This window comes from Marmota monax, unplaced genomic scaffold (genome assembly GCF_021218885.2).
Source record: "Marmota monax isolate L192 unplaced genomic scaffold, Marmota_monax_Labrador192_F-V1.1 WCK01_AAM20220418_F8-fsc00010, whole genome shotgun sequence".
Taxonomy (NCBI): Eukaryota; Metazoa; Chordata; class Mammalia; order Rodentia; family Sciuridae; genus Marmota; species Marmota monax.
Window position 1 is genome coordinate 6,407,683 of NW_026692321.1, and position 17,514 is coordinate 6,425,196.

At 47.3% G+C, this 17,514-nt stretch overlaps 1 protein-coding gene across 6 annotated transcripts in view; it reads left to right on the forward strand.

Annotated features, from left to right (window-relative positions):
* Positions 1-16,195, forward strand: part of Lpin1 (lipin 1) — a 54,993-nt gene extending 38,798 nt beyond the window's left edge. For all 6 annotated transcript variants that reach the window (XM_046441284.2, XM_046441283.2, XM_046441282.2 and 3 more), the window contains 4 exons: positions 5,777-5,929; positions 10,913-11,027; positions 11,776-11,879; positions 14,459-16,195. In XM_046441284.2, coding sequence (XP_046297240.1) covers positions 5,777-5,929; positions 10,913-11,027; positions 11,776-11,879; positions 14,459-14,618 — 532 coding nt within the window. In that variant the 3' untranslated portion in view covers positions 14,619-16,195. The remainder of the gene's footprint in view (positions 1-5,776; positions 5,930-10,912; positions 11,028-11,775; positions 11,880-14,458) is intronic.
* Positions 16,196-17,514: the final 1,319 nt, after the last annotated feature.

A 17,514-nucleotide genomic window follows, 5' to 3' on the forward strand; every position in this document is an offset into this window, starting at 1 on the left:
GGGGCACGTGTGTTTCTTCCCTTGATCTTATAGTAATTCTGAAAAGCAAGTAATATCATTTCTGTGTGAGTATAAGGGGAATTAACTTGAAAAGTTCAAATGATTTGTCCAAATAGGTGCTAATGGTCAGGACTCATTCAAACCCTGGTTGCCTGGCTCCAAGGCCACAGCTTCTGCTCTGCTTGCCTCCAGGGGTTGGAGCCCTTCAGTGATTCTCCACCTGCCATCCTGGCTTGCTGGGACTTCGCCTCTGATCCACATAGTTACACCTTCTCTAGCTTTCTGTGGACTAGAGTCTCCAACATGAGTGGGACCTCTCCCTCCAGTGTCTTCTGTTCTCCCTCCAGTGAGAGCTGGAGGTGTGTCTGAGTCAGGAGAGCCCTGTCTTCCATGGGTGAGCAAGACGAGGGCTTCACATATTTAGTGTCCGGATGGGCATCTCAGGTTCGGTGTTCCCAACCTGATGTGCTTACCCCTGGTCCACATGGGTGGTGGTGAGGTGTGGGGAGTTGTTTAGTGGGACAGAGCTCTTTCTGGAATTTTGCACACAGACAAATAAATAGTCTTCCCCGCCCCATATTCTTCCATTTATGCAACATTCATGGAGTGCCTGTGAGTGCTCGGTCCCGTGGTCCTGTGGCAGATGGTTGGGGTCATCATGCACCAGTCAGTCGCTTACTCCAGGACCTTATGATCCTGCAATGGAGGATCTGGTGGATTGCAGGATTCAGGTTTCTTCTTAGATGCTCAGCCCAGTGGTTTAACCCTTTCTAGATTTCATCTTTAAAAATTTACAAGAGTAAAGCATGCTTCTTTAAAAAGATCTTTAAAGATCCAGATTACAGAAATTTAAAAGTTCCAAGGTAAAGGTTATGGCTGCCTCCTCCCTACCCTACTCCCTAGTGAATTGTTCCCAGAAATACTGTGGACAACCTGTTCTATCTTGCTGTTGTACTTACTAAAAAAAAAAAAAAAAAGAAAGACAGAAAAACATCCATTCTCCCCTCATATGTCCTCATGATGAAGATTACCTTATTCTTTTTAGCTGCTTCACAAAATTCTCTTACGGGTATACCCTGCTTTATTTAACTCATAACTCTGTTGATGAACATGTAGATAGTCTTTTTTACTATTTCCAACAGTGATGCCACAAGTATTTACATATTCTGGTATTCTGTTTATAATTGTGTGTGAATGAATAAAGAAGGCGTGCACTTAGCAAGTCCTGTGAGAGTCCTAGACGTGGTGTTCTTCCCCTGAACTGCAGGTGGTTGACGTGCATCTTTGCAGAGCTGATCACTACTGCTGGGGGGTTGCCTTCTGTGAAGGCCCCCAGCCTGTACTCTTATAGACATTGTGTGCACCCCTTCCCCACAGCCCTTCATGGCTGGCTTTTCACTCAGGAGGATTGATCTGCCCCTCGGCTGCTGTGACTAGTGTGACACTTAGAGTTGCATTTATTTTTGGTTTAAGGAAGATGCCTTCCTGGGTCAGGATGTTGAGTTCTTCATAGCCTGATTCATTTTGAGTATTAGAGCATAAATCTATTTCTGTCTTTTTAGTGACATTAAAAAAGGGCCACATTTCTTTCTACCTCCCCACCCCTTTTGGTCTTGATTTATGTCTCTCTTGGATTTTCCTGAAGTAATATCTTAAAAAAAATAAAGTCTCGTGGCTTCCCAAAGACACTTGTTCTTTTCTTTGAGAGTTTAGAAAGAATAAACTCTGTTGGGAATCTGAGGATGCTGCAGAATTCTTCTTAGTCGTCTTTTTGGTCGAGTGGCTGGAGTGTTATATGACACGTGGTCTGATGTCAGTTTGCTCATTGAGTTTGGTATGTCTGTCTGTGGTGCCCGAGGACAGTCAGGCCGTGGGATTTGCAGTGCTGATTGGGGCTCCCGGGGCAGTGTATGGGTCTGCAGGGGCGCCACACCAGCACCTACCAGAGGAAGTGCTCGGGCTCATGCTTCCCAGCAGTGTCCCAGCCTCATGCTCACTCCTCCTTTCCTGCTGCTCTTGGACCTTCGTGCTCTGATCTGCTCCTTTTCTGTCTTCTTGCCTTTGCTCTTGCAATAGCTTTTGCTTAACGTGTCTTTACCTCTGAATTTTGCCTTTCAACATTTCTCCAGCCTTTACTGTCTGTCTCACATGCCACAGTCTTCATGATATGTTTCCAGGCCAGAACCCGTGACCCTGGCCAGCTGTCAGCTCCTGCCTTCCCTGGCTTTGCAGCTCTTCCCTGGTGTCCAGGGGCGTGGGCCTAGATTGTTGGCTACAGTCCCCATTGTGGGGCACCAGGCTGGTCACAGTGTAAGGCACCTGGAGCTGACCGTCAGCTAAAGTGGGTTCCCGTCCAGGCAGTCTCACAAGCCAGGCCCCGTGCACGTTTCAGACAGCCACAGCTGGGAGCAGAGGCAGGACCAAGCTGACCAGGGCTCCTAGTGTGCCCTTCCAGTTAGTCCAGGCTATTCTTTTGAGATTTTATTGTGATTACCCAGAGAAATACTTAGAGAAATGTTCAGCATGCTGGAGCACCAGGAGAAAGGTGCCGTTTAGTGTAGGAGTTTTGGACTCATTAATCTCTTTTCTGACATTGCTGCCATTGAATTTGGGTACCACTTAAATTTTATTCTGCAGTATTTGCCTAATGAATAAACCAGTCTTGCAGTGAGCTACTTGCCTAGAAATCACAGAAAATAAGGACAACTTTATTTATTTATTTTTTGCTGAATTTAATTACTTGTTTAAATATGGGTAGCCCTGAGGAATTATCTGTGAGTCTGATTATCATCTCATTCATAGGAAGGGTATAAACCTTGCTTAGTTAGTGTTGAAAGAGAACTATAGCAAATATAAATGGAAGGTAAATGAAGCTCCCTCAGATTCAAATACATTCAATAATTAGAAGGAGCATAAAGAAGGACTATTTCCTAAAATATTGAGATCATTGAGCGAATAGGTTTTTGGGAATCTAATTTTGAAGAATGATTGCTCTAATTTTCTACCTTAGTTGATGTGTATTTTTATATTCATGTTACCTGGAGTCAGTGGCACTATGACTCAGCAAGAATGAATTCTTGTGATTCCATAAATAAATTCGTTTATCTGTGGCTTAAGGAACATGCCACCTCAGGCCAGCATGTCAAAGGAGGGACTAACCATGAGCAGACTCATTGGGGTTTCCCGTCTCCTGCCCATAGCAGTCACTTCTTTCGCCTCAGCTCTTGGTTTACTGCAGGGTCACTCTCTGCCAGGAAGAGAGGCTGGTGGGGAATAAAGGTCTGTCTGCAATCAGCAGGGCTGGATTCCAGCAGCGACAACTGTGACTTACCTGAGGCATATGTCCCATTCTGAGCTTTGGTTTCCTCCTCTCTAAAACGAGGTTAGGCCAGATGACCCCTTAGGCCATCGCCATCCATGCTGTGCTCTGCTGCTGAAGTGGGTGCATGTGGGCTGCAGCTGGGGGACTTTCTCAGCCCAGCCTCGGCCAGAACTGGGAGGCACCTAGCTAGACTGTACACCTGCTGTGCGCTGGGGGCCGTCCCCCTGGGCTCTGATTTGTGCACCTGCTGTGTACTGGGGGCTATTCTGGGGCTGCAGGGATACTGACCACCTCTCCTTTGAGGAGCTTGTGATGAGGGAGGAGGAAGCCTGTGGAGCTCCTTGTGGAAAGGTGGTGAGTGATCAGGACACTGGGATGCTGTCTTTGAAGGACACGGTAAAGGGGACACTAAAGGTGTCACAGGAGGTTTCAGTGAGAAGGTGGCAGCAGGGTTTCGAAGGAGATGACAGGTCATTGTAAGTGGATGTAGGAACAAGAGTAGAGGTGGCAGATGAGCTGTTGCCCAGTGGCCTCATGGTGCTCAGGAAGGGTGGCTGAAAAGGGAAACGGGGAAGGAGGTGGGGAGCAGATCACAGGGTTCAGTAGAGCAGGCTAAGGCCAGCGGGTTTGATCCAGAGCCTTCCTTAAGGGACCGGGTGTGGGGGGCTGTCCTTCCTCTTCAGCTTGCAAATGACGCCCCAGGGTCCCTTTTCCCCTACAGTAGTCATCCTCTACCAAGAATGTCTTTGTCCCCTGTGGGACATGTAGCAGTGTGTGGTGACAGTTTTGATTGTCTTGGTGGGGTGTGCTGGTGGGTGGAGCCCAGGGGTGCTGCTGAGTACCCCTGCTGCAGCATTGCATGGGCCTCCGGTGACCTCAAGATGTCAGTGTTGTGGGCTGCAGTCTGGAGGCTGGTCTTAGTAAGCACTCCTGGTGGTCTGGTGTAGTCCCAGAGACTGTTGAAATCTCTCTAGTTCAGGATATGGAGACAGGGAGAGAAGGAGAAAGCCACTTGGACTTGGATCACTTTTCCTTACTTTGCTCTGGTATTTCCCCAAGTCCTGTTCCAGTCACCGAGAATATCAGAGGAATTCCTACCCTGGGCCCTCCTCTGCTTTGTCACCTGTCCCTTTTCTCTAATTTTGGTTCCCCACCCCCGACAGTCTCTGCTCCTGTGGGGCAGGGCCACGCCAAGCCCCATGGTGCCCCTAGCTGGCAGAGCTGGCACTGGAGGTTCAGAGAGGGTGGTTGAAAGGATGGTGGCAAGAGCCTCGGATTGTGTAGAGACCTGGGCCGGGTGGCCTGAGGGGTGCATCCTGACATGGTTGCCCTTCTGAGTAAGGGGTCTTACCCCGAAGAGCGTCATCCAGACAGACTTGTGCCACCAGAGCGTTGATGGGGGGCATTGCTGGGATTTCAGATAGCTTTCCTTGAGGCTGGGAAAGGCTCTGGAAGGGAAATTCTTGTTGCCACCAATAAGTATTTTCCCCATTAGCACGTCCCCAAGCTGATTTCCAGTTTGGTTTGGTAACAGCCTTTGAAGCAGAGTGCCTGAGTAGTGACAGCAGCTGGCAGTGGGCTAGACTCTGAAAATCAAGTTTTGAATAAAATTAGCATCTCAGACACCTGCAGGTGGAGTCCAGGGAGCCAAGTGGCAAAGGTGCTGTGCTAGACGGTGGACTGAGCACCTGGCAGAGGCTCCTGGGAAGTCTCTTCACATAGAATTGAGAACCACTGCCTGAATTTAGCAAAATGGCCTCGTAGCTGACCTGTGCAAGGCCAGCAGGGAGGGGAAGGAGAGCCTGCTCCAGAGCAGGGGTGGAGAGGAATGGAGTGAACAGGTGGCTCAGGGCCTCGGCACAGCTTTTGGAAAGAATTCTGCCACAGAGGGGAAGAGAAGTGGGATCTTAGCTGGAGAGAGCACAAGGACACAGGATTTGTGTGTGGTGTTTTCTGCTTGGTCTGTTTGTGGGGATGAGAGTACCACATGCTGGTGGGAATTAGCCAGTGGAGAGGGGCATTTGAGGGTGGGCAGGGGAAGAGCTGTGTGCCCAAGCAGGGCCATGCACGGGCATTTGGCTGCCCTGGACCTGGCACAGTGGATGGGTGGCCCTAGCTAGAGCAGGGACAGGGGTGTACAGGACACCGTGCAGAAACTCTGGCCAACTTGATCCTCTGAACCTCCATCTCTATGGCAGTAAACCAGGGGGAAATACCCACCTAAGCATGTTTTTCGAGTGAATTAAATTTAATCAGGAATGTGAATGTGCTTAGTAAATTAGAGAAAGGCAATTAGGTTTATTTCTCAATTGAAAATAGGATTTTATAGAATGTGGACTTTCTTATGTGGGGAACTTGCAACAAAGGCATTCTTCATGAAACAGAGAGGGTTTGGGAATGCCAGAAACTTTCGTCTCTGATTGCCATTAAATGTGGGTGCTTTTTCTCTTTCAGAAATGGATATAAGTTTCTCTACTGTTCTGCACGTGCCATCGGGATGGCAGACATGACACGGGGCTACCTGCACTGGGTCAACGAGAGGGGCACGGTGCTGCCGCAGGGGCCGCTGCTGCTCAGCCCCAGCAGCCTCTTCTCCGCCTTGCACAGGTACCACCCTGGCACTCTGCTCCCATACTGAGATCTGTGGGCCAGCCCCACTCCCTCTCTGCAAGAATAGATCATCTCTTACACGGTCTTCTCCAGGCAATGCCTGTGCTTCACAGGGGCACCAAGGAGATCATGGGCGTGCAACACCTTGGCTTACCATTGGCTCTGTGGTGAAGTCCAGTCATTAGCTTGGCTCTGGGTGGCTCTTCATGACCTGTCTCCCAGCCCTCTGTCTCATTTCTAAATCTCAAGCCATACTGAACCCTCTCTGCTGTGCAGTCCTGTCCCCCGTGCTGTTCTGTTTTGGGTAGCTCTCCCTCTCCCTTTCTTCCTCAGTGGTCAGGCTGGGTCTTCATGGGGACCCTTGGGGAATCAACTTGCATCTCCTCTCACTGGGAACCCTGCTGGGGTGAAGTGGTCCCTGTCCCAGCTGCCCCATCCACCTGGCCTTTGGACCCTCAGCACACTTGCTGATCCCTCTTAGAATTCTAGACATACTGCTTCTTATAGTTACCCTCTTGGAGATCGATTCTGGTTGTCCTCCTCTCTTCCCCTTCTGGCCATATTCAAGGCAGCTGGTCACCTCTTGCTGTGGAAGGGGTGGGGATATTGCACTCCTTTTCATGGGGGTACCCATTGTGGTTTCCCCAGCTTCCCTTGAAGCATAATCTCTTGCATTCCACGTGGGTCAGATTGTTGGTCCCTGCTAAAGGCTAACTCATAGTGTTATATCCTTGCTCTTGAAGATCAGTGAAAGGCTTTGGCATGGTTCTGCTCCAGTTAGAGGAGCAGATTAGCTGCATGTGCTGCTGCTAACCATTGAACAATGGACAAATCTGTATGGACCCAAAATGCCAAGCTGACTCTTGAGTATTTCTCTATAGACATCTTTTCCATCATAGGTTTGCTTTTAAAATATCTCGAATTAAAGCTTGCTCATTCTTGGGAGAAAATTCAGGCAAAACACATGAAACCATGTGTTTCAAGTCTTATGAATTATCACAACAGTATAGCTTCAATGCAATCCAGAAGTTTAATGGAATTTGTCACTGAGCTACATTGACAGCTTGAAGCTGGCTGTCATTAGCATGTGCTGAGCACTAAGTCTATGCTGGGCAGAGTGGAGAGTGGACATTATTACCCTGACATCCTGCTGTTAACTTTAAAGTAATCCTTCTCATGTTCTTATTTACATATCTTTGTTTAAGATGTATTTTTGCCTGTAAGGAGTTATTTTAAAAACTCTCAAAAATCACAGTTTGCATGGTGTTCTGGGAGATGGAAGTGCCCCTGTAGCAGATAGCCAACACCCAGTCCTGCAGTGTAGCCAAAGCCATTTCATGGTCAGCTGCCCTGTAGATTTCCTAGAATTGATGGGTGAGTCTGCTGTGAGCACAGACAACCTTCGTTAGCAGGGTTTGGTTTAGCTGGGTTCCATCCTGATGGCACTGTTTAGCTTTAAACTGGATGAAGGAAAAGAAGTGGACGAGGCTGTGGGGGGCACGGGGACCTGCATGCATTGCAGTCTCAGGAGCAGGCTCTCACCAGGGCAGGGCAGAAGGAGCTGCTAGTGGGGACAGAGCCTCCAGGCAACCTGGTGTGGCCAGAGGCACCCCGCCTTCCATAGGCTGTGTCTTCAACTGCCGAATGAGAAGGTTAGCTTAGATGCTCCCGGGAGGCCTTTCCAGCTCCATGCTGTGATTCTAGGAAACACTGAGAAACAAGTTGGGGGGATCTCTTCCACACACCCACCCTTTTGGTTTGTTCCACGCTCCCATCCATTTGTTCACATTAAGATCAAAACTGGAGTTGAGGCCCGTGCCCTATGGTGGAGACAGAACTGTGCAGATGGTTGTCATAAACCCCCATCAGTGCAGTGCACCGTCCCCAGTGCAGCTCCAGGCTCCGGGTGGTGACCTGCTGAGAAGTTGGGCTCAGAGGCAGGGGCTTACAGATTAACCCTGGCTGGTTCCTGAAACTCTGGATTATGGGGCAGAGTTGAACTTCTGGAGTTAGGCAGCAGTAGAGGCTGCTCTCTGTCTCTGGGAAAGAGGCCCTACTTCCATGAATAGCTTTGATTTCCCTTGAGGTTTCTGAGTTGTGAGACTTGGACATGTGACACTTGTGATTCAGAGTAATTTACCTCTCTTGAGGTAAGTGACCCATGACTGTTTGCAAATTCAGATCATCAGAGACGGGATATACCTAGGAGCAGTGTGGACTGGCCACTGTGGTCATACCAGGGCTCTCTAGGTATCCAGCACTGTCAAGCCATGGGTGGCCTGGGGCCATGGTATCTCCCTGCTGAGCACCAAATACCCATTCACATTGAACTGTCCCATTCCTCCCACCCCCTGTGAGTCTGTGTGTGTGAGCGTGAAGTTACTCACGTGTTCATCCACAAGGGTCCTGAAGTGTGGACAGCCACTCATGCATCCGTACACCAGGGTCCCAGGCTGTGGAGTACAAGACCCTTACTCAGTGCCCAGGAGGACCTATGGCCTGGGAGTCAGCACAGAGCCAGGACCATCCTGGGGGCTTCACATATTTAGTCTGTGCCTGTGGTTATCATTGCCATTGTCATTGTCACCTAAATTACATTTTTCAGTAGGTATAAGAGGAGATTTCTAGGATATCTGCAAGGTATAAAGCATAATCAGATGGTGGACACAGGGCACCTGGCATCCACTTAAAGAGCAGAGGTGTGCCACCATGTGCAAGTCTCAGTGCTGGACCCCACTGCCCCTCAGTAGTGCCCGCTGTCCCTGAGTTCTGTTAGTCATTCCTTATGGTCTTGCTAATCTTCTCACCGATATTTGTGACCCTAAGCAAAGTATTTACTTGTGCATGTTTGTGAGTTTTATGTCAATGAAATCAGGTGTTTTCTTGGAACATATATTTTTTCACATCTTCAGCTCTTGTTGAGAGTCTCTAGGATTGCGAGTGGAGCTGCAGTTTTCTCATTACTTCAGTGGTTTCTGGTTGCGTGGCCCTCACACCTATTTATTCATTCTGCTGCCGGTGGATGCTGGAGTCATCTCTAGCTTTTTGCAGTTGATGCAGTATTTTATTTATTTATTTTTTAAAAATATTTTTAGTTGTAGATGGACACAATACCTTTATTTTGCTTATTTGGTTTTTTAATGTGGGGCTGGAAATTGAACCAGTGCCTCATGCTTACTAGGCAGGTGCTCTACCACTGAGCCACAACCCCAGCCCAGACAGCACTGTTCCTGTGTGTGTCCCTAGGGCACGTGTGCTGGGTCGAGGAGAGGCTTTAACATTCTTGCCAGGGGGTATAAATACCTCTTTTTAGACTTACTGGTCCTTGGGGACCTCTTCAATGAAGTGCCTATCCAAGGCTTCCCTGCAACTTCTTTTTGCTTTGGGAGAGCGCAATGTGTATTCTATGAGTGCTGCAAATCTCTCTCTTTTTTTTTTTTTTTTTTTTCAGTTTATTGCTTCTAATGAGTATAAGTTCTTATTACTTAGAGCTGAGCATATGTTGGCTCTGAGGTTTAGGCGTTTGTGTCTTAACAAAGTCCTCCCTGACCTGTGAGCATAGTCTTCTGAATTTTATTGACTGGCGGTGACTTTCTCGTTAGGTCTACACTAACTGGGACTGATTTATGTAGATAGCCTGGTGCAGAGACCCAGAGTCATTTTGTTTTTCTTCTGTGGGTATTCATTTGTCCTGGCACCTTATATTAAGAACACACTGCCCTTTCATCCTGTTTTGGGATGCTTTTGTGGTCATCAGCCAAGCGTCTGTGAATGTGCGATTGTTTCTGGGCTCTGTTTTTCCCTTGGCAGAGGAACATATGGACCAGGTACTGCAGTGTGTCAGGCCCCAGAGCTTCGAAAGCCTTCACCCTCCCACCAGCAGGGGTGCCCTGGCTTCGTTCTGCTGTGTGGCTTTTGGAATGCAGTTATATAAAAAACATACAGAAATCTTTCATAATTTGGATTAAAATTGCAATGACTCTGTAGGTCAATTTAGGGAGAATTAATATCTCAGTATAATATTGAATCTTCTAATTCAAGAATATAATTTATTTCTTCATTTATGTAGGCCTTCTCTTAATGTATTTCAGTAGTTTAATAACTTTAGCTAGAAAGGTCTGTCATGACTGTTAGGTTTCTAGACATTTGATATTTTAAAATCTATTTTAAATACTGTTTACACAATTATATTCTCTGTTTCTGATACATGGAAATGCATTGATTTTTTTTCCTTTGACTTATTAACCTTCCTGAATTCTGATAACTCATCTGGGTTTTTAAAAAATGTAGGTGGCAGCTTTTTGTGAATATGAATAGTTGTTTCTCTCACATCCTTTCTAATCTTTACAGCCTGTATTTATCTTTTCATGTCATTGCTCTGGGTGGGACTGAGTGTACACTGAACTGCCGTGGTGCTGGAGACCCCGGTATTTTACTGTCAGGAGGTCTGAGTATCCCCTTCTCATCCTGGTTTAAGAATTTTCATCCTGATTTGGTATTGAATTGTATAATTGCCCTTTTTATATCAGAGATTTTTTTCCCCTTAATCTGACAATGTGTTGTGTTATACTAATCAATTCTAGATATTATGTCACTCTTGCATTCCTGACATGAGCCTGGCTTTTGGATATTGCTGGTTTACACACATATATGTTTTTGGAAGCTTTGCCCTTATTCATGGGCTACATTGGTTTACCGGTTGCTCAGAATTTTCCTCAGGTTCTGTGTTCGAGGCTGTACCTGTTTCATGAGTAGGTGTGGAGATGCTCCCCTCAGTAGGCCCTGGAGCCCCTGCTCCTTAGCTGGTTGCTGGAAGTCTTTCTTCCTCCTGGCGCCGTCCCTGTGGATAGGCTGGCAGGCCACCCCTGACACTCTCCTAGGCTGGCTTCACTGACTTCACAGTGTTGAGGCCTATAAGTAGTTTAGAGTTACTGAAGTTATTCTCCTGCTGATCTGTTATTTACTGGTTTGTTTTAACAGAGAAGTGATTGAAAAGAAGCCAGAAAAGTTTAAAGTCCAGTGTTTAACTGACATCAAAAACCTGTTTTTCCCAAATACGGAACCCTTTTATGCTGCGTTTGGAAACCGGCCGGCTGTGAGTACTAGGTTGAGTCCCTAAGAGTCCTGGACATTGCTCCCCCAACAGCAGTCACCGGAGAGCTGTGGCCCGAACCTCATGTAAAGCCAGTCCTCATCCTGTGACACATAGCCTGGCAAATGACTGCATCTCAAGGCAAAGAGATTTGAAATTATGTCACATGGCCTCCAGCTTTCTCTGAAGGCTGGCTGGTGGGTTTGACCTTGAGGTGTGGGCCTATAAACTTGAAATTCCATATCACTTCTTAATGAGTAAAGCAAGGACATTTAATAGCATTAGATCCTTTCTTCCAGAGGGTGGGGAAGTCCACATATTGAGTCTTAGGGGTGTAGCATTTTAAGAGTGTGGAACATATAATCTTACAGGAAGAGGAAATGCTTTGAGGTTGTGTGTGTGTGTGGCCCAAGTTTAGTGGAAGGTTCAGAATTCTGGAGAATACAGTGGGTACAGTACTAATTGCTCAACCAGAAAATTCTTGTACTCTTAAACATCATGACAGGTTTTCATGAAACAAGAAAGTGGGACAGAGTAACCCCAAAGAATGTCAGGATTGCAGGAGACGCAGGAGTTTGCTTGCTCTTTAACTGGGTTCCTGAACACAGAGGGGCCCGAGGCCGGGGGAGGAAAGCTGGCTGGTTCCCCACTTCCTGCTCTTGTTGGTGCGAATTTGATGCTCTTACTTTAAAACAGAGATCACACACTTTTTTTTACAGTGAACTTGTTTAAATCACCTTTCTCCACACAGGACGTGTATTCCTACAAGCAAGTGGGGGTGTCCTTGAACAGAATCTTCACTGTCAACCCTAAAGGAGAGCTGGTACAGGAGCATGCCAAGACCAACATCTCCTCGTGAGTATGGCAGGCGTGTGCCACCTGGGGTTGCAGCTGTGTCTTGAGATGGCGCTCTGCCATTTACAGTGGACTCTTAAAGCCCTTGCTACCTGTGTTTTTAATCTTTAACTACTCTAAAGCATGTGGTTTAATTCCTATATTTTTTGTCCAAAATTTAATTTTTAAGCAGCTAGAATCAAATCAGATTCCCCTCTAGGTGTAAAACTTGAACTAGACTTTAGATTCTGCTACCAAAAGGAATTGAATGAATTCAAAACATCCTTGTTTAGATTTGCCGAGTTAGGCTCGGAAGCCTAGAATGTGGATTAGAAATGTAACCAAGCAGAAATATGGGAAGCTGGATATCTCCTCAAGTGTTGAAGCTCCCTGTCCTATGTAGTTGTTAAGAAATGCTCTTGTATGTTTTGGTTAAAACTCAGGTTTTTCAAGTCAGAGGGCTAACCCCAATGGCTATTTTTGTTTTTCGCAGTACTGGGGATGGAACCCAGGCCCTTGAACATGCTAGGCAAGTGCTCTACCACTGAGCCAGATCCCAGCCCTTTTATTTCAGACAGGGTCTCACTAAATTCCCCAGACTGAGCTCAAATTTGCAATCAGCCTCTCAAGTAGCATAGCTGGGATCCCAGGCGTGCACCCTGAACCCTGATGCTTTGTTTATTATTAATTAGGATCTTGGTGGGTCTATTTCCCTGAACTCATAGTATAGAAATTTGGGAACCTCTGATGAATCGTTGTGTCCCCTTGTTCTAAACTGCTGCCCCGACAATGTTTTCATTCCTCTTCTCCCTAATGCCAGTGCAGCATGTGCCCATGTGAAAGGGTCCCTGGCCTAGAGACGATCTATGGATTTTTGTTTAGGGTTACAAAGAGCTTTCCGTGGCTAGGGATTCCAGTTTCTAAGACCGCTTGCCCAAAGCCTCCAGTGTCACTCTGCTTGCCTCCTGAGACTCGGGTTAGATTGCTGTAGCCCCTTGCTTTTGCCTGTTGCTGGGCCTCAGGGTGGACTTACGCATGGAGCCGACTCCCATCTTGCCAAATGATGCTCTCCCCTAACACCTGCACCATGATGGGACTACTCCGTGAGGGGACTACTCCCACATTGCTCAGGCACTGAACTTTCTAAGCCACGCGGTGTACCTGGCCAGTTATCTGGAATGTCCTCAGGGATGGGCCATAAAGTAGCTCGGTGCTTTCCTCCATTTGCGTTTGTGAGTGGCGGGGCATGTCATGCCCGCCTGCTGCAGGGAGCCCAGTCGTGGAGGGCCGAGGCACCCACTGGGTCTTGCCTTGTCACCAGAGCACGTGGGCTTGGTTCTGGTGCCTACCGCAGCCTGGCAGAGAACTGCTGCAGCCGGGAGGCTCCTCCTATAGCCATAAGGCTCAGATTAATAGGTCTTAGAGCTGGGAGGTCTTTAGAAATTTTGTTTTAATCCCCAGTAAAGACATAATTCTTGGTTTTATATTAAGAGAGATTTTCCCATTTGTGCCAGTACAGTGTTCCTCATGAGGCCTTCAGAGGCCGCCCCCTATTAAACACACACACTCGTCCTTATTTAATAAGTTATTGTATGCCTCAGAACATACTAATTCCTGGAGTTTGGATTTCAAAAGCCCCTTTAGGTTTTCAAAAAGCAAATTGGAACTGGAAAGAGGCCCAGGGATTGTCAGGGAGGAGCCTGGGGATGCAAGGGAGAGAGCCAGGCGTGTCCCAGTCGGGTGGAGGTGCCTGGAGGTCTGAAAAGGCAGATTCAGAATGCAACTTTCTTTTTGTAGTGCAGGCACAAAAGCTAATGTGCAGCATCCTCTTGGGAATGCAGAGAAAATAGAGTGAGAGAAGGTTGTAGGGAGCATTGAGAAACCTGTTCTAGTCCAGCTCCACACACTCTGAAGATGAAAGGCCTGAGGCTCAGAGAGGGCAAGATGCTTACCCTGGTCCCTCAGCAAGTAAGGCAGGAGCAGCTCCCAAACACCTTGACCCTCATGCCAGCCAGAGTTTTTTCCCTGAGACATATTAATGATTTGCTGAATAAATTTATTGAGTACCCACTATACGCAGTTCTATTGCTGCAGATACTATTTCATTTAATTCTGATAGTAACACTGTGGCAGTTTTCATTTCCGCCACTTTACAGGGATGGAAATTGTGGCGTAGAGAGATTCAGCCCTTTTCCCAAGATCACAGAGCTGGAAAGTGGCAGGGCGACGGCCAGGGCATGACTCCTGTCGCCAGGGCTGCTAGTCTTTTCATCCTATAGTGAAGCAGTCTCTTGTTGTGTTCTCCTGGGAGGTGCTTTGCCTGGGTTTGTGTCCCCTGTGTCAAGGTGGCCTCTATGCCAGGCAGCTGTGTGGTGGCCATGCTGATTTCCTCCTATTGTCCTTTGTGTGACCCCTCCCATAAAGCCCTCAGGACTCCTTTATGACTCTTGTTCTCACCTCTTGATTCCTCATTAGTAAGGAGTGTCCTAGAGCGACTTCAGTCACCTTGGGCAGGTGGCCACTGGCTGGGGTTGTGGGTCTTGCCTACTGCGAGGGCAGCCCTGGGTGCTGGTGCAACTCAGTGTCCCTTTTCCTTGCAGGTATGTGAGGCTGTGTGAGGTGGTTGACCACGTCTTCCCGTTGCTGAAGAGAAGCCATTCTTCGGACTTCCCCTGCGCGGACACTTTCAGTAACTTCACCTTCTGGAGAGAGCCGCCGCCACCTTTTGAGAACCAGGACATTCATTCTGCTTCAGCATAGTACATGCCACACAGCCTCCTGCAGTGGTGCGGGAGCCTGTCACCACTAAAGAACGGGTTGTGGGGACCCTGGAGCCGGCACTGGGAGCCCATGTGTGCTCATTTTCTTAGAATTGAGGAGCATTTCTCCCCCTTCCCCCTGCCATGGGGTGACGTTTCTAAGTACACCACAGAGGGTGGACCTTCTGGCCAGGAGTGGGGTGTTCCTGGGTGCCAGGCATCCTCAGTGTGGCTGCTGCCCACAGCAGCGCTGAGCCCCAGCCTGCTCCAGGGTCAGTTCTGGTTAATGTGCAATATGGGGCTCCGATGCAGAGGCTTGCCCCCTGACGAGGTTCAGCTGAGGATTGCCAGATGTGCATGGCTGGGGTCCTGAGGGGGCACACTCCCATGGCAGCGACATTTGTGTTGCCTTCTGCAGAGGGCGGACAGGGCAGTGAAGGGTCAAGTGACCTGAACCCGAGGTCCCTGATGGCAACCTGACCCTCATGGGGTCGGAGCCTTGAGCAAGCCTTAGTCTTGGCCCCGTGGTTGTTCCCTGGCAGTGTTTGCTGACCAGCCTCATTTTTAGGTGACATGTTCTTAGTTCCTTTGGTTAGAGGCAGCCTGCATATCCCCCGATTCTTTGTGGCTCAAGGCTGGGACATTTTTGCCTTAATGCATCCGTGGCAGACATTTTACTTGGAATGCGCTGTGTCCAGCTCTCAGTAACTGCTATGCCTTCAAGGAAAATGATCGTGACTTTTAAGGCACATTTCAAATCAGTTCAACATCCCATTGTCACCCTTTCACTCAGCGAGGTGGCGCTGATCATGTGGCCTTGACCGGGGCTTATGCTGAAGGGTGATGATGTTGATTTTTGTTGGGAGCTCTCAAAAGAAACTGGTTGGTTTTAAGAAAATAGTTTCAAGCAGTTGAATTCTATTCTTTATAGATATTATTTATTGCTTCACTCTGATTGGGTCACTGTTGTAAGCACCCTAGCCATAGTCTTTCAATTACAACTGTTATTAATACATTAAAAAACGAGTGTGCTAGACATCTGAAGGGCCTTATTCTGTGTGTCTCATGACCCACCTTCTTTTGGAATTATGAATAATTTATTTTTCTTAGCTTTTTCCACTCAAATTAAGGGTAAGGTTAAAAGTAATAATTTGAGTGACATTCTTGAAGCCAGTAGAAGGTGGTTCTGTTTATTAACCTAGCTGATGGAAGGAACAATGTGAAACATGAAAGAATTATTTTGGTAAAATATTTTGCTTTACATTTTTGAAGTATTTTTTTAAGGAGTGTTTTACTGTGAAGACTGAAATGCTTTCCAATTAAATGTCATTGTTAGAATTGTAGGCGCAAAGCATGGAGCGGCTGAAGGAAATGTTACTCTTTCTGTGAAAGAAAACCCGGCCTCATTGCCTTTGTTGTGGTTGGTGGGCTGTTAAGGATGGGTGGCTCCACTGAGCTGTTCGTGGGGACACCCAGAGTCTGGCAGATCGCAGACTTCCTAGAGACGTGTAGACATGCATGTGCAAATTCCCTTTGGGAGGTGTTAAAATTAATTAAAAATATTCCTGCCTTAACGAACTCCTGTTTGTTCTCTGCTGACCTTTACAAGGCCCATGAATCTTCTGCCACCAGGGTGTGTGAGTGAATTTTCACTGCTCACTAGCCTGCGGAGGTCCCATGCTTTCTGCCTTGCGCCCCAAGGGAGCCTTGGCGGGGGGAATGGTTGCAACTCACTCTTCACCTGCTCTGTAGGCTGCTCTCCAAGTGGAGCCTGAGAGCACGCAACTTAGGACACTAATTTGATGTACCTTTCCATAAAACCCCCCCGAAACAGAGCACACCTTCCATTGAGTCACACTCACTCACACGTGAGCCCTGGGTGGGCTGTAAGATTAGCACCTGTCTTACAGCTTCTGAAAACGAGGTTTATATGTGGCTGCACCCAGGAATAGGTGGATTATTTATCTGCGTGTATGCTGTGACCTGGTGACCCCTAGGTCATATGCTAGTCAGCTGTATTTGGACCACACGTTTCAAATGGGTCCATGGAAGTGAATCACTCCATTGTGAGAGTTCTCCAAATGTCTGTCACACATGATGAAGAAGAATGTATATATCTGGAACATGAGAGAGAAATGGTTGCACCTTCAAAAAGAATTCCCCTTTTGTTCTGAGGTTCGGATCACCACTTTATTTTATTGACAATATTTGATGTGTGTTTGTATATGCTGGTGCAATGATGAAAATCACTGTAATACTTCATTATGTTGTGCTGGATGCAAAGATAAAAAATATTGTAATAAATGATGAGGTGGATAAAAGACTTCTCTGAAAATCAGGCAAGTGAATTTTAAATAGATTTCGGTAAGTCATTAGGTTGCTATTTTTCTGATGTGTTATCAAGCACAGTATTTTATTCTCTACTTGAACATAATCCTGAAGGTGGTGGCCTGCTCACCCTTAGAATAAACATCTTTTCTGATGGTTCAGTGTCCCTTCTTCAGAGGGACAAGAGGGATGAAGAAAGAGAAGGGGTGGCTTGTACCTTGGGGCTCCTCCCTGTTTTGATAGGGCGACTTAGGAGCCAGGAGTCTCAGTAAGATGCTGATCCCCAAGTGCTTCCCAGGGCTTCCCCTCAGTGTTAACACGCGGGGTCCTTGGCCTCACAGGCTGCCCTCCTGTGCACTTTTGACTTCTTTGTGGTGTACTGCAAGTTCATTTATCATTTAAATGAATGAATCACAGTCTCTGACCTATTAAATTATTTAGGCTAAGAACTGCTTAATTCTTAGTCAACACGGCTGGAGACTCCTGGTGGTTACCTAAGTTAACCTTAACATTTTGAAGTAAGTGGAAGATTCTTGGTACCTACATGTGGAAACAGAGCTGCAGGAGAA